General features: G+C 42.6%; 1 protein-coding gene across 1 annotated transcript in view; it reads right to left on the bottom strand.

Moving 5' to 3' along the window:
• The window catches only part of DAP (death associated protein), a 53,056-nt gene extending 49,591 nt beyond the window's left edge, over positions 1 to 3,465 (bottom strand). The window contains exon 1 of the mRNA XM_082278757.1: positions 3,356 to 3,465. Coding sequence (XP_082134883.1) covers positions 3,356 to 3,410 — 55 coding nt within the window. The 5' untranslated portion in view covers positions 3,411 to 3,465. The remainder of the gene's footprint in view (positions 1 to 3,355) is intronic.
• Between the last annotated feature and the right edge of the window lie 13,478 nt (positions 3,466 to 16,943).

The following is a 16,943-nucleotide window of genomic DNA, read 5'->3' as shown; positions in this document are numbered from 1 at the left end:
TCAGTCCCGTGAATGCCAGCCCGTGTTCCTCAGAAGGGTATGACTACTCCTTCTGGAAATATTAAACAACTGCGTTAATCAATTACCACTCAAGCTGATCTGGAGTGGGGAAGCATTCTACTTTTTCCTCCCTGCCCCCACTGCTAGACTCCTCACTGTTTCTGAGACTGAATTCTGAAATAAACCCCACTGAGTTGGAGCAAGTACCAAGTGCCTGGAGAAGCACCACAGGTCAGGGACACCCTGGGCCCCAGTTGCTTCAGAGTGCAGTCCTTCCCAGGGAAACCTTCCAGCTCAACCCAAATCACCTGCCCGTCACAGCAACCAGACAGGAACTTTTAGAAATCCAGAGTACAACCAAGAGTCTTATCAGTTTTCCTTTTTCTTGACTATAGTATTCAATATTAACACAAAAATTTATTCCTTATGTACTGTGTAATAACAGATTCCATTACAATGATAAGATGTATGAAAAGGGAAACACAAAATATGCTTTTGTACAAGATTAAGGGAGCATACATTAGTGTTCAGCAAAGTAAGAACAGGAATTACTATATGCCATCATTTCACAGCAATCTTGGCTCAGAGCTATTTTTTTTAAAGTAGAAAAAAAGCACATAACTATTTTCACAAACCTATCATAAAACTTCATAAATACACTATTAACACAATCACCTTCCTTTATCCCTCCACAGTACGCACTAGATGAACAGCTAAAGCATAATTACACAGATCTCTTCAGAGGGACTGTACAAACCTACTCAGCAATGTATTATGGGCACACTTGATCTCACTGATAGGCAGTGATAGATTTAATAAAGATTAAGTAAGGGCCCTCTTAAATTTCAGAAGGGAGGTCAAAGTCACTTCCTCCCCTGAGGTCTTGAGGTTTCTTTCCATTTCATTACCCTTTGTCTTTCAAGTGCCTTTTCCCCCTATGTGAAAGATCAATGCAGAGAGGAATGCAGTGCAGTCAGTAAGCAAGGGCCAACAGTGCACTTGAAAAACAACAGATTTGTCATTTTGCTTTTAATTTGATGACTCAAATCCTTCCTAACTTTTACATGTCCAACATACTCAGTAGGATAAGACACGTCTGTAAGTGCAGGTAGTGCTCTTTATAGAGCTGTATGCAGCAAAACCTGAGCTTTTAAGCCATTTATCAGAAGAGATCCCCTATTCACATCTTTTCTTTGATAGAAATTTGCCTTGTTATTTATAAATAAAATTCCCCCATATTAATTTTTTTAAAGAATTTCTTACTTCATTTTATTAAAACTTGTTTGCAGACTGACCTATTGCATTATTCTAATATTCAGCGATCTAAACCAGCTGGAGATAGGTTTTAATCTTCTATCTTCAACCACTAGAGTAAATATACACTCTTGCTAGTCAAAACATTTCTTGTGGATTTTCCAAGTGTTAAAAGACCAAAGGGCCAAACAGCTCAGAAAAATCTTCTTCCCAAAGCGACCTGAAGATACAGTAAAGCATTAGTTTCTCCTGGCCTCAGATAGACTCAGTGATCGCCTTCCTTCCAAAGCTCAATTTTGTGTGCATGCTCACAAAAAACAAAACAAAACAAAAAAAACCCACAAACAAGACAGGGATGCCAATGATTTTAAATGGCACACAGTTGAAGGTGTTCTTCAGTTCGTATGTTTTACAAAGAAAAAAATCGAAACTGAATATTCTGACTGCAAAGGAAACCTGTACTGTAATCCACTTGTGCTTTTACACTGTGCATTGCTAGCTTCTCATGTGGCCTAGGGAGGCTCACTTCAGGTCTTAAAATCCCACCAGTTTCAAAAGACGGGTTTTGAAGCAAAACTCTCAAACATGGAGCAACTTCAGAAAAAACAGTTACAAAGCATCTTCGTTTCATCAGTGGTGTAGCTGGAAGACAGCTAAACCAATATAAAATCTTAATGATCCCTCCACTCTGGAGCTGATGTGTACCTGAAGACAAGCCAGGTTGAGAAGCGGGCAACAAAAGCTGTCAACATTGGAAAATGATGCTTTGGTTTGTTCCCTGAAGCAGCTCAACAGGAAGTCAGATAAGAGCTAATGCCATGAAGAAGGAGGCTGCAAGACTGGAATGACTGCTCAGCCAAGGGACTGACTTACCTGCACTGCTGAACTGTATCTGCCATGCAAAGCAAAGCCAATACTTTTCACTTCTATTTAGAGGGATTTCAGGTCCTCATTTTAAAGAGCACAGAACTCAATTAGGATTCAACAGCTGAAAATAAAACTAGCCACCTTGGGAATTTAGAATTTCAGCATTTTTTACTGAAACGCCAAAAAAAAAAAAAAAAAAAAGCTCACCAACAACTCCACAGGGAAACATTAGACGACATATGTAAAGCTGCTGATGCAGGGACCAAAGTTCCCTTTCTTTAAGAAAACTCTAAGAAGCAAAACTAACAGTACATGAAGGAAAACAACTTCGATGCTGCCACGAACTGAACCCCACCTGTGTGCAGAGAAGAGCTGCCACCTATGGACACTGGTAGGTCAGTGTCCCACTGGAGGTGACACCCAACTCCTACCCTGACCGCCCACTCGCATACAGCAGCGGGATGGAGAGGGAAGGAGGTCCTTTGCTGGGCACTTCTCAAGCAGCTTTACCTGTTTCCTACCCTGCCAGAATCGCTGCCAGGGGCACGCAGCCTGCTCTGGCACTCACACCATGACGCCCGCAGGCAAAATGGATGCACAGAGCACTCCTGGTTTGCAGTATCTGTTCACACTCAGCGTACACTCTGCTGGAACAGCCCCGCAGGCTGCGTGGGGCCGAGACCGCTCCGCTCCCCTTCCCACCACCACCAGCCCCAGGCGGGGGTTCCGGAGGCCTCCGCCGCCTTTCGAGGGCGGGATGCTCGGGAAGACAACGCTGTCTGCCTGCTGGGTCGGAGCCTGGAGACGCAAAGCTGCCCACACCCGATGAGGGTTTTGCCGCATCCAGAGAGGTCCTCGGGGAGAGGCAGGGCAGGGAGCGTCACCCGTCACCGGGAAAGGCTGCCAGAGGGCAAGGAGGGCCGGGGCCGCCCAGGAGGGGATCCCAGCGCACCTCCCGCGGCCAGAGCGCCGCACTGCGCCCGAGCAGCGGAGAGCGAGGAAACCCACCGGGGCTCGCATCCCCGGGGCCTCGAACCTCCCGGGGCTCACACCCCCGGCGGCGGCGGGACCCTCCCGAGGCCGCCCTCGCCCTCCTCAGCCCCGGCGCGCACAGGAGGGAACTTGGCGGGGAACCGGCGCCCGGCCCCGCCGGCCCGCAGCCGCCCCGGCCCCCCCGTCCCGTCCCCCGGCGTGGCAAGAGAAAGAGCGGAGAGACGGGAACCGGCGGCCGTACCAGCAGGAGGGTGTCCGGCCCGCGTCTCTGCTTTCTCTTTAGGAGGCGAAGACATTTTTACTGTGCCAACGGCCCCGCGCCCGCACCCCGGCACAGCACGGCGAGCACGGCCCGGCTCCCGCCCTGTTAACGTGGCCGCCGCGGGGGCGGTGCCGCGCCGGGCGCCGGGCCCTGCCCTGGCCGGGCGGGCGGGGACGTGGCGCCCGCAACAGGCGGCTTCTCGTGTGGCGTGAGGGCAGCGGAGGCAGCTCTTGTAGCGTGACCCGCCCTGTTTGTTTCATTTGCCCGGGAGAAACGGCGCGGGCAGTTAACAACGTGATATTGAATGGTCTGCGTGTGCACTTCAAATAATATTTGTAATTAGTGACTAATTGGCAGCTCGCGGCTTGCGCTTTGTTGTGCTCTGCCAAACCGCGTATGTGTGAAGTGGCATAAAGAGAGCTGTGCTGGTTTTGGCTGGGGAAGAGTTAGTTTGCGTCACAATAGCTGGTAGGGGCCGTGCTTTGGATTTGTGCTGGAGACCGTGTTGATAACTCGGGGCAGTAAGTGCCCACCTTGCCTTTGCTTCAGATCTCATTTCCTTTCTGTTTGAAATTACAGTGCTGATTCACATCGTTATAAGAAAATTTTCAAACACTTGAGTTTTGTTTTCCCAGCTATGTGGAAAGGCATAGAACACAATATCTGAATGAATTACATTAGCAGCAAAGTGTAAACCATGCAGGCCATTCTGGTTTTCTTTTATGGTTTGAAATAAAAAAGCAAGTATCCCAAAAGATGGGTGTTTGGAAGTTGACCCTCCCCCCTCCAGAGTGGTATAGAAATACGTCATCACACATTTGTTACAGGGAAATTAATGCAATAATATTTTATTTGTTTGCTATCACTCTTTGTGACAACTGTATTACCATTGCAAAAATATGTGTGATGTGTAAATACACGTTTTGGGGTTTTTTTTGCAACAGTCCAAAATATAATCACATCGTGGTATCCTTAACAGCTTGAATGAACAAATGTTGTAAAAATATTGTAACTAAGTTCTTACATTTTGCTGCTGGGTTATTTCAATTTCTTACACGTGCAGCACTTTAGAGTCTCAGATTGTATTTTCAGCTCTGTCACCTTCCGTGTAGCCTAACACAAATCCAATTCCCTTTCTAGTCTCTGTCAAAGTCTATCCAGATTATAATTTTTTTCTAGGGTAGAATTATGAGATTTTAACACTTTTTTGTCTACCATCTCCTGAATTTTAATTAAAATATTGCATTCTCACTTTTTCTTAGTTTTCCCAGGTTTGTTTACTTTGGATTTCCCTGTGCTGGTTACTGAAGTTGATAGAAATTTTTGCTGCTGCAGGTTTAATCTAAACCACCTGTTATAGAAATGAAATTAAAGAAAATGTGCTTTATGATATTAAAACACCTGCAAGTTAATGATTTTTCTCCAAGAAGCAGTAATAATTTCCTATTTAAGCACAAAGCTTTAGTACATGAAGATGCACTGGGAGGAAGTATTACATCTAAGATGTGCTTTGGCTGTTCTTGCTATAGCCAGCAACGTTTAACGTTATGAGAATTCGCGTCACCATTAACACAAGTACTTGTATGAAGGCTTGCTGTGGCTTTGCAGCTAAAATACAACATATAACCTGAGTATCTCACAGGGCTGAAATTTCCTGAAAGTGCAGCTGTGCATTGGGTTTGGAAGCTGGGATCTCAAGGCAAACCATTCTAGTGCAGAAGGAGCAAGGACTGGAAGAAGGGAAGAGAGATTGAAAAAGGAAAAATGAGGAACGGGAGGACTTGGCCTGAGTGGGCAAGGAGACAAGGTCAAAAAGTTGAGTAGGGGGTGGTGGAGAGGTGTAGTGGTTTTGGTTCAAAATATTCATTACTTACTTGTTTTCCTTCTGTGAGATAAGAATTAGGAGAAAAGCAAAGCAGGCACAAACCTTAAACAGTTGCAGTACAATGAAAGAGTTTTATTACTAATAGAATTAAAAGTAAAGAGACAATAACAAAACAAAATTAAAGCAAATCCTCCCCCCCCCCCTTCCAGCCAGCACTTCTCTCCTTTTACCTAGCTCACACAAGGGATAACAGAACATGGGATGTTAGTCAGTGTTCCAGTTCTTGAAAAGTCTCTCTCTTATGCTTAAGGAAAAAAGGGTTTTTCCTTCAGTTGCACGTGGTTCCCAAACTGCCACTAACAGCAGATCCGCCCGGAAACAAACAATCTGCTGTGTGTAGAACATCTCTCCCATGAAAAATCTCACAGTTCTTTCACACTGCAAAACATGGGCCATCACATGTGGTTATTCATCTTTTTAAGGATAAGTTCTTTTGGCCTGCACACAAAGGCTCTTCTTCGCCACAAGTCTCTAACAGCCTCTTACTACTGTATAGCCTGGCATCGGCATTCTTCACAATCTTCACAGGCACACGAAGATACTCCATCCCCCCATGTTCTTCAAATGGATTAAAGAGACAAACAGTTTGTGGTATTACAGTTTCTTACCACGGCATGCAAGAAGGTTTCTTTTAAGCTGCGCGCCAGAATCGTGGCACCGCCCTCTTTTCTCCTGTCGCCATGCTCAGCTCTGTCCCATGTGACTCACTTCTCTTTCTCTCTGACTGACACCGCCATGCTGAAGAGTGTTCTTGTTCAGCCTTTACGGTGGGGAAAGCCTCGCTCCCTTTGTGCTGCTGGCTGCGTGGTGTCTTCTTCAGTTCAGCACGAAGTGTGCTGGCTGCAGACAGGAGGCTCTGCCGGCTCCCGTTGACTCCGCCGGCTCCGCATGGAGAGGAGAGGGACCCGCCGGTCCCCAGAAGCCGCGCTGGATGGGTTTAGCTGTGAGCAGTCCATGGCTGGTTTTAGCTGCCTGTGGCTCTGAGGCAGTCCCCCCCCAGCCACCCAGGGTCCGTGCCGCAGCATTGGGAAAGGGGGAAAGGGGCAGTGGCCCCGGCCCGGCCCGGCGGGGCCGGGAGGCTCTGGAGCCCCCACCTCCCAGCAAGCGAGCTCCGACCAAAAGGGAAGTCCCGCCTTTCTGTGCGGTTTAAATATGTAAATTGTGAGAAGCGTAATTGGTCTTAAAGACTGTCCATCAACTCAGGGTCAACCCAATACAAGAGGTAACATGAGAATTGTGAAGCAGGGCAAATACCATGGCAGAAGGAAAGCAATGTTTTTCCTCAAACAATGAAGTAGGAGCCAGAACTGGTTGAGTGAGATGAGGATGAGGACCCCGGGGAGAAGGGAGAGAGGACTGAAGGTAGGTCAGGCAGGAGCAAGCACACAGAGCATCAGGCTTGTGGGAGGGAGAGTGCAGGATCTTCGCTGCTTTCCATGGTCTGGAGCTTCTCAGACCAACCTCGCTATAGTTGTCAGTGCACGTAATTATTGCTTTCCTCAACAGAGGCCTGTGCCAATGCTAAGTTTCTATGCTTGCAGAAGAACTATACAAATGTCATTATGATACCATAGGATAGAATCTCATTTTCAAATATTGTTTTTAAATTGTTGGAAGAAAAACAAAAGGTAGACAAAATCCAAAATTAAAATAAATGTATAAGTAAATAGATTGAGATTTGTAAAATCGAGCATTTAAATGAGGAGATGCTGCAAAGTTTGTAAGTGGGACTTCAATTTTGTGAAACAGAGGGATGGTTTCTTTGGCAGATGTATGGCAACATGCATTTTTCCAGCTAGTAGCAGTGCCATAATATTAGTAGCAATCACAGCATCAGAGAATCCTTAAGGTTGTAAAAGACCCTTAAAATCATCAAGTCCAACCATCAACTTAGCACTGCCCATGGAAGTGTTCAAAAAAGTGTGGATATGGCACTTCAGGACATGGTTTAATGGTGAACATAGTTCACCCTGGGCAATCTGTTCCAATCCTTTACAACCCTTTCCATTAAGACATTTTTCCTAACATCCGAGGTAAACCCCTCCTGGCACAACTTGAGGCCATTTCCTCTCATCCTGTTACTTTTTTCCTAGGAGAAGAGACTGGCACTCACTAGCTACAGCCTCCTTTCACAGCTACATGTAGGGAGCAATAAGGACTGCCCTGAGCCTCCTTTTCCCCAGGCTAAACAATGTCCTGCTCAATTATGCCAATGTACAAGAAATACAGAGGCATTCTTAATGACAGGCAGTAAAATGCCAGGATTTTTCAGTCACTTAGTCATTTCCAGCAGGCCAGCTGTTTGTACCAGCACGCACAAATGGCAGCAACAGTGGGAAACTTCATCGGAAAACAGGCAGAGTTTTTACAAAAAGTTGGCTGTGGAGTCACTTCCTTTGCCAATTCAGCCACGCCTGGTGCTGACACACTTTTCCCAGAGATTGTAGCAAAGGCAAGTCCCTACTGGAAAAGAAGTGAACGACAGCATCACAGGGCACTGAAATGCAGCACACTGAGGGAAGAGTAAATAAATAATGTTGTTTAGAATATTTCATATATAAACATGTTTTGAAGACTGCTGGATGTTCTAGAATATGAGTATTTTTGCGGAGGATTCCACTACATACCTCTTCAGTTCATGGGTAAAAGCTGGTAATAGACATCTAAAGTCTTTGTGACATTATCCAGCACAACCAAGAAAGACAACTCTCCAGCTGCTACTAATTTTAACTAAAATAGCAAGCAGAAAGAAGTTACATCTTTTGTGTTGATGGTGCAGGCAAATACCCAACTCCCACATTAAAAAAAAGCCAGCCAAAAAATAGGGAAAAAACCCTTTACAAATCCCAAAGGCTAAGTAAAAAATAAACAACCTGAAGAGAATAGTTAGGTAAGTATGCAAAAGCATGCGTGTAACAGCTATTTTCAGTCGCAGTTAGGCCTTCACAGCACTTCTGACAGTAATACCAGGTTCTTATTTTTTGTACTTTATAGCCCAAAGTATGTTCAGTAAGCAGTCTTTTTTAAAAATAAACAGTCTGTTGAACTATGATTAGAACACCGTTTATGTCAATTTTGAAAATGCTCACCAGTACTAAACAGATGGCTGTAGTTATGGTGCTTTCACTTGGGGCCTGCAGCAAAATTTTGTGTTCTTTCTGAAAATCCTGACACACATAGAAAAGCAATTTTTGGGTTCAAGTCAATGGGAAATTATAATAGTGAAACCTAGGGTCATCCAGCATTTAAAAGGCAGTTAACTGCTTTGCCACACGACTTTTGCTGTCATTTGCAGCACACATATGCACACGCATGCTGTAAATCCCGGGAAGTATGATAATCTGCTCTATGTTTAGCTACAGGGTAGGCAAAACTCTTTCAGTGAACAGGGTTTTGCCAAATTTATAGAAAAGCATCAAGTTAATGAAAACTACCAGCTGATTTTGATAATGCATCCAATATACTTTTACCTGAAAGCAGGTAGTTGTTTTGAAAATTTGATTGTTTTATTTCAATAACGTCTAAGATTTTGCTGTTTTCAAAGATTAAAAACCATGGGGAAATGAAATTATTTTCTCTTTTTATCTTCTTATTTTTCTTTTTTTTTCCCTGCAAGTTAATAAAAATATCAGTTATCCACATAGTTCTAATCCTTTTGACATTTTTAGGGTGCCATAATTTCTGAGAAATGATAAAACAAACCGAAGGGTTTACTTAGGAATTTGATCCTTCGCTTTGACTTTTTGAGTTTGCAGATCTGTATTTGTATAAATTGCTACTCACTACTTATAAGAATGGGCTTAGTCTGATACAGCCACATGAGAAAATTCCTTGTTTTTTCACTTATGTGGAAATACGTAAATCTTTTAGCAAAAGTCAAATAATGCCATTTCAGTTTTGTCCACTTCTATACCAGATTGAGGAAACGGTGCTGAGTTTAGGGCTATGGTTTGTTAGGAAATCTTCAGAGATTGTGTGGGTTGCCACCCAAAAAGGTGATTTTGTTTTAATATACAGACATGGGAAAATAGCTTGTGTAAGAAAACCACCAAATAAACTTGGAGCAAGGAGTAACATGCTTTAATAATGATTTTCCACCCTTCCCTTACTGATTGTTGTTGCATTGACTCATTAAAGTCACTTGGGTTGCAGTGTTTGCTGGTTTCTCTGTATCTTGATCTGATTAATTCCATGTTGTTACTCTAACTGTACTGTTAACGCTGACAAGGAACTCAAATTTATTTGCTTGCTTGATTTACTAATTCAATTTTCCAGTAAAATCTATATAATTCTTTTTTTTATTTTTTTCTTTACAATTAGAGTAAGTTCCCACTGGGGCAAACATAAATTTGTTGAGTGTTAGAAGTTCCTGAATTGGATCACAATGTAATTGTAAAACTCAAATGCTCTTTTTTCTTAGTGTTTTATTAGATTTCCTCAGAAATATTTCTGATAAAAAGTATACTACAGGTCTATCTCACGAGAAAGGTAGAATGATGATGTTTTCAGAAAGAAATGTTGCAATGTTACATTGCCACTCATATTATATTGTCATAAAGTTCAGACTTCTGAGCTGTTATCAAATATTAAATCGGCACGAAAAGCAATTTCTCAGTATGATGGATTACTGCTGAGATATGAAGCAAATTCAGGAGGCTCGTAGTAAATTAAGAAATTGTTCTGTATGCCTTTTTCACAAAAGTAGTCTGTTATTCTGTTAATATCTTAGCTGCAATGACTGCTTTTTACACTTGCTCCTCCCCACTCTACAGTATTATTTTAGCTGTTGAGTTTTAGGCATGGTGCATGCTAGAGTGACATAATTTGTTGTAGGTTTCTTTTCTTTCAAGATCAGGTTGCTGTTTGCCATACAGCTGGAGTAAAAATTTATACCGAGTTCACATGAGAATTCTGCCTTTAAGGAAAACCCAAATGGAAACTGCTATCACAATACATCCTCACATTACACTAAAATTTTTTGCTTTTCATTAAAATAAAATAAAATGATATATAAATGGCTTTACCACTGTATACTAAAAGGAATATAAGGAGAATAAATGTCTGTGAGTTTCCAGAGGCTTTGCCTTGCAAAATATCACTTTTCATTCTTCCCCTAATGCAGTGCTCTGCAATTCTGCTTTAAAACACTATTCATGGTGATACTAATACAGAAGTATTTTGATATGGAGGATTAATAAAGCAATTTATAGATTCAATGGTAGAAAGGTAGAAAGGGGGGAGGAGGCAGAGGGAAAGAGAAAGAGAGAGGGGTAGAGAAAAAAAGAAGGGAAGTAGGGAGGCATATGTCAACACATGAAGTAAATTCCATCTTTTGGAGGTTTTTTATCCAAAGAGGTCAATATTCTGCATGGAGGCTGTAATTTTCATTATCCACTGCCTTAGAATGGGTAAATGGAACTGCAGAGAATTAAGCTGCCAAAGCGGAACTAGTAGCAGAGATGAAAACAGTGAACTGCCTTGGGGCACAATTCTCTCCCCATTGTCTCCTTAGTCTGGGACTTACTGAAGAAACAGTGTATTTTTTCATGGTGGATAGTGAGCGCATTAGTGCTGCCCAGTTAGAGAGCTCTGTAGATGGCAGATGACAAGGCTTCCCTCCACTTGAGATAAATGTGCAGAGCCTGTTGCAGTTTTGGACTTTCATCACGGCCTCAGGATCAGTGTGAGCAGGGGCTGTGATTGCTCCTGGGAGTTACTGGTGTTCATACCAAATGAGGCTCAAAGAATTAGGTGTTGTACTCGGCAAGTGGGTCTCACCCACTCCTCTCTTCCTTTCTTTCCCATCCCATTCTGTCTTACTGATTTGGACCTCTGCAAGCTGTGCTTTTTTAGAAAAGGAAAGAATTAATATTGGTTCAAAAGTGAAAACGAAAAAGGTCAAGCTAATTTAACTTCTTCGTATTTACAAACACATTGGATTTGGTGGGGGTTTTTCTACATTTTATTTCTGTAAACAGATAACCTCAGAATGTGGGGGGTTTGTGGTTGTGATAGAAACTGAGAACCTGGCTAACTACAAGCCTTGCAGTAAGCACTCAGTACAGAACTGATGGTTGCTTACTGTCCATATTTCATATTTAAAGTCAGATAGCATGGTAAATAACATCAAATTTCATTGATTTCAGTATCTTCGGGGTCTTTCTAATCTTTCACAGAAACTTTGTTGGCTTCAGAGCGAGTTTTTTATGTACGCAAGTAAGTTGCTCCTAGCTTCTAGGAAATAACTTCGTAAGACTGTAGTTTGACTGCTACAGGTGCTGAAGAGCTCCCATTAACACGAGCTCATCATAGGTCAGCACCTTTCAATACCTGACAGGGTGATGTGTTAGCCTCATACCCTTTTAGCTTAGATACAAGCAGCCACTCCTAAGGCAGGAGTGAAGGTGGCACTCAGCTTCCCACAGCACCAATACCTGACATACGCTTTGCCTGGCTCTGCGTTATCCCTCTGATACAGCCAGACCTATTCTAAAAGACATGTCTTCTCCTGGAAGAGCCTTAGTGCCTTAGTTTCAGACCTAAGACTTCTGTTAACTTTGCCATAAACATATCAATTGCAGAGTCCTGGTCTTTACACTCTGCATTATTTATTTATGTTCTTTCAAGAGAACGTTAAGTAATATACAACAAGAAATTATATATTGTGGTGTATATTTAGTCCAAATGTGTCTTTGTCTAGAGTAATGGAGTCATTTTTTAATCTTTGAACTTATCTGAACACATACCTCAATTGCAAGTCTACCCAATAATTTTCCTTTAGAAACACTACTTTATGTTTCAGAGAGAACTAATTGCTAAACAGCAAAATTCCTTTTCAGTTGAATTCTAGATGCCAGATTTCCAACTATAATTCTTCATTCTTATTAGAAGGAGTCTGAGTGTGTCAACATTCTTATTGATGTTTTCTGCTGAATGCTTTGTTATAAACTGAACATAATTAAATGTAAGTAGACTGGTATTTCATCACAGCTCAAGGGTATAAGGCTAACACATTTTTTCTCCTGTTATCTCTCCAGTCCTCTTTCTTCTTACATGAAAAGAATGCAAAGTATCAGCATTCTGTAAGGTTGGGAAGTTTTATGACCTCTCCTTAGGAAGCTGCAGCGTTTGAACAATGGTGGAAGGCTGTTTGGCTTTTCAGTTGTGTCCCAGAATTATGTCAATTTTAATGAGTATATTTTCAAAGTACTTCCTGGCTGAGAGCTAAAGTTTATAAGATGTTTTTAAAGTATGTACCTATATTTTACTTTTTCTTTGCACAGAGATTCGGTTTGTTTAGCAGTTTTCAGTTTTTCCTGCTTGTCCAGATTACATAATTTAAATTATTCTTTCTTTTTCTTTTTTTTCGCTAGTATTACAATTTTTTATACTTTCCACAGAAATCTAGTTTTGTCAGTTCACCAATTATCCTGTGTTAAGAATTTATCGAAATATCATTAGAACGTTCATCATGCCTGTGCTGTGTCTGTCTGGGATGGGGTTAATTCTCATCATAGTCACCCTTATGGTCCTGTGCTTTGGGTTTGTGACCAAAGCAGTGTTAACATAACAGTGTTTGGGCTGTTGCTGAGCAGTGCTTGCACAGCATCAAGGCTTTCTCTGTGCCCTGCAGTAAGTGGGAGGAAGGGAAGTGAGCGGGTGTCTGGGTGCTTGGCTGTTGGCCCAGGTTATCCCACCACAGTGCTGGCTGTGGGAAGCTGAGTCCCAGCTTCACTGTGTCTTAGGAGTGGCTGCTTATGCCAAAGATGATCACCCTGTCAGGTACTGAAAGGTCCTGACCTATGATGAGCTTGTGTTAATGGAAGCTCTTTAGCACCTTGAACAGCCAACCCTACAGTTCTAAATGGCTTCCAGGAAAATTTGTTCCCTAACTTCTCCATACAGGGCTGAGTGGCCTGTATTTCTCCAGATCTTCCTTCTTGCCTCTCTTGAAAAGCGACATGAAATTTGCTTTCTTCTGTCTTCAGAAACCTATTTGTGATTGCCACTCCCTTTCAAAAGTGGTAACTTGCAGTGACAGCAGACAGCTATTCCAGGACTATTGAATGCACCCCATCCGGTCTCATATGCTGGTTTAAATGATCCCTAGCTCTGCTAGTTACCCTTTACCATCAGTAATGCTTCAGTTGCACTGACCATTATTAGGTTCCTGGCATACCTGAGAGAAGAACATGGCAGTAAAAACAGGCAAAAAGAACACTGAATACCCCACCTTGTCTATATCCTTTGTCAGTCGCTGTCACCACATTTAATTGTACTACTGTTCTTTCTTCCCTCCCTTTCCAGCTAAAACCAGTAAGCTGCCAGAGGCTTTCCACTTCCCAGTTCGCTGCCTGTACTGCATTTTGATGAATTACCAGAGGCAGCTCCAGCCACCAGGCAACATACTGACATTGCTTTCTTGAAGAAATACTGTCCCTGCATCTTGAATCCCAGCAAAATTGAAATCATGGTATTGGTCTGGTAATAGCTGAACTACCAGTTTGGTGTTACAGTTTGCAAGCCATGTTACAAGGCCATGGGGAAGAATGACTGATACTGCCAGGTCGAGGAAAATGTATATCAACAAGCACATTGAGGGTCACCACCATCATTTATGGACACTCTGCAAGGGTAAGAGGTGGGCTGAATGGATCATTCTGAATTCATCACATTCTTTTGTCAATATCTGTCCTAGAGGACTAAAGGGACCCATAATCCTCTTTGCAGCAACCTCATTTACTATTTTTTATAGGCCATTTCTTTCCAACTCTACTGATTTTAAATTCTTGGCTGTTACAGTATTCCTGGTTCCCCCTGAAGGACAAGTCTGCTAGAAATATTGTCTCTTAGGGTCATCCTGAAACAGCCTCAAGTTTACACAGATTACCTGGGGAAGTTCTAGCTCCCCAAACTACCTCATCCTTCTGTTCAAGGGTTGATGCTTCTTCCTTGCTCTTTTCACCTACACCTTATCATCACGCTTGCCCTCTTCCGTGGCACAAACTTATCTTGGTTTCTAAACCTGTGTCTGATACAACAGTTTGAGTGTTTATAACCCTAAAAGACAGTGCTTTGCACTGAAACTGAACGGCACTTTTGCTGTCATTAGCAGCAGCCATAAGTCATACTCATGCCACCGTCCCCTGTCCATCAGTTAATTCCTGTTTAAATTCAATCACAGGTTAAAAGTGCATCCTTCAAAACCGTCTGTTAGGCATGCCTCTGCTTCTGTAATGATTGTTGTTGCCTCTGGCCTCTCCTTTCTGTGCTCTATTGCTATCTTTTTCCAATGCAACAATGAAAATAGCACCATGTGGTCCTCTTTCAAATGTCTTTACAGATTAGCCAGTCCTCCATGTTGCTGCTAACTCCAAATATCTTATGCAAACCCCTCCACCAACAGGTTGTTCGGGAAGAAAGGCCCTTTTTCTTTGCTCTTCTCAGCCCCATATGTCAGTTAAATACATGTTGTTTTGCCTGCTTCTGTTCACATAACCTTCTTAGACCTTTGGAGACAATCCTAGAATAAAGTTCTGCTGCATCAAACTTACCCTCAGCAAATGAAATATATATGATAACAATATAGCTGCTTTTTAGTCTCATGGGCATTTATCATATCTCATGATTCCCAAGTCTGTAATGAAAAAAACCCCCAATATTAAAAATACCAAAGAAAAATTCTCATGCAATCCCCAAATGCTTCCACTCTGTCTTTTGGAATGGTTTTTATGGCCTGTTGCTCATACTCCTTGTCCCACATGGGCATTTCTGCTGTCCCTTCAGCTCTGCAAATGCTGAGAATCCAGCAAAGGTAACCTATGCCTGGTAGGGCTTTGTCTGTTCCTGCAGTGTCTTTGGAGTGCTGTGGCAGTGTCTCAGAAATGCTGTGTGAGAGCCTGCATGCTGCACTGCCTGCAATTAGCTGCACCATGGACCTGAAGTGAATCAAACCCTGTGCTACAAATATAGCTGTCAGCTGGGGATACTCTGCAGACATCCCATGCCTGACTTATCCTGTGGGGTAAAGCTCATTTGCATCGTGTCCAGGGATCATACCTGATAGACTGATGTGGCATAGCCCATTGTTATGTTTGTATAGAACATGAGCAAAGCCTTAGGTGAAATAAAACTTTCTGATTAAAGTGATAATACACACTGACTTCCAGAAGTATTTTCAGTTTTGACCAGGTAGGAAGAGAAGTGCATCAGCTGGTGATAAACTCATTAACAGTTTGCTAAATACTCAAGCCAATGAGATAACAATGTCTGGTTTGCCAGAAAGAAAGCAGAGTTTTCAAAGGTATGTGGGAAATTAATACTCAAGAAAAAGATCCAAAGTGAAGGATCGCTTTTCATTTCAGAAGTGAAAATTAAAAATTTTGTGGGAAGATGTGAGAAGATCACTGGGGTTAAAAAGATAACGGTATGGGAGTTCTAGGGAAAAGTGCAGTTGCTGCTCCCATATGGAATGCAGTCAGCATGTCCACCCTCACCCACACAATACAATCCAAGGGGGACTAAAATGGATGGCGGAGCAGAGTGGAGCCAACACTGCCAGGCTCTGTCAAAACCCTTGCAGAGGAGAGAACTCAGTGGTACTTTCCAGCTGATAAACCACACAGCAGTGAAAACTTTGGAGATAGAGGAAGATGTCTTGCTGTTGAATCAGCAACAGTGGCAAAATCTTGGACTGACCCATGTCCCCATCCCAAGGTTATCTCAGGTACTATCCTGAGATATCCACCCCCAAGATACAACCACCACTCACTAGTAAGATGTGTGACTAAAATCACCCAAGCTCCACCTAAATGTAAAGAAATAGTGTAGAAGAAAGCTAAGAATGGGGAGAAGTGGGGGAAGACTCCAGCATAATTTCTGGGATCAGTTGAGGGGCTGAACCTGTCTTGTCCCCCACAGAGATGCCTTTTGGTTAAAGAACTGTGTTCTCTGCATGCTGAGTGATCATCTCAAACCAGCTTTTACCAGGGATTAGAGTTTGTTAGTATATTGCTTTGAATATATATTTGCAGTATCACAATTTCATTTAAGAAGAGTGTTTTCTGTAAACTGTTAATGGGAGTCCTTCAAGGATGCTGGCTGCCACTGGCAGTGGGTAAAGGTGTGGAGACCCAGGAGAGGTTTCTGTTTGGTGTGTGACCCTGAACAAGTCAGTCTTTGATCCAGTGAACTGCTCAGCGAAGGATCCCCCTTAACGGGACCTCTGACAGGCTGGTTGGGCACAAGGGTCTGAGCTTTCCGGGGTCTTGGCTTTCCTTGACTAATCAAACACAAAGGGTTTGAGTAAATCTCTCTTTTTCATGTGATAGAAAATAAATTTGATTTTAAATACATCCTTAAAATGTGTTTAAATGAACATATTATGAAAGGTAACATTCTCTCCTGTGCGAGGCCCCCTTCCATGACCTCACCCTGAGGATGTTTTCAGGGTTTTCAAGACTGAATGCTCTGTCAAGAGTATGTGAATTTCTACAGTCTCGGCTGCCTCATAATGGGTGAGAAGAAACTTTAGAGCCAACATAAATAATGACTAAAGTTCTGCATGTGTTTTCTGTTTCCTTTTGGCACTTGGACTTCAGAAAATTCTGCAAGCACCTATTTTAAATTCCGTAAGCAAACATTTTTTTGCCTTTTAGTTTAGGCTTCAGTTAAGGCTGATTT

This window comes from Coloeus monedula (genome assembly GCF_965178545.1).
Source record: "Coloeus monedula genome assembly, chromosome: 1".
Lineage (NCBI taxonomy): Eukaryota > Metazoa > Chordata > Aves > Passeriformes > Corvidae > Coloeus > Coloeus monedula.
The sequence above is the reverse complement of the archived record's forward strand: the minus strand, read 5'-3'. Positions and strand labels throughout refer to the sequence as shown.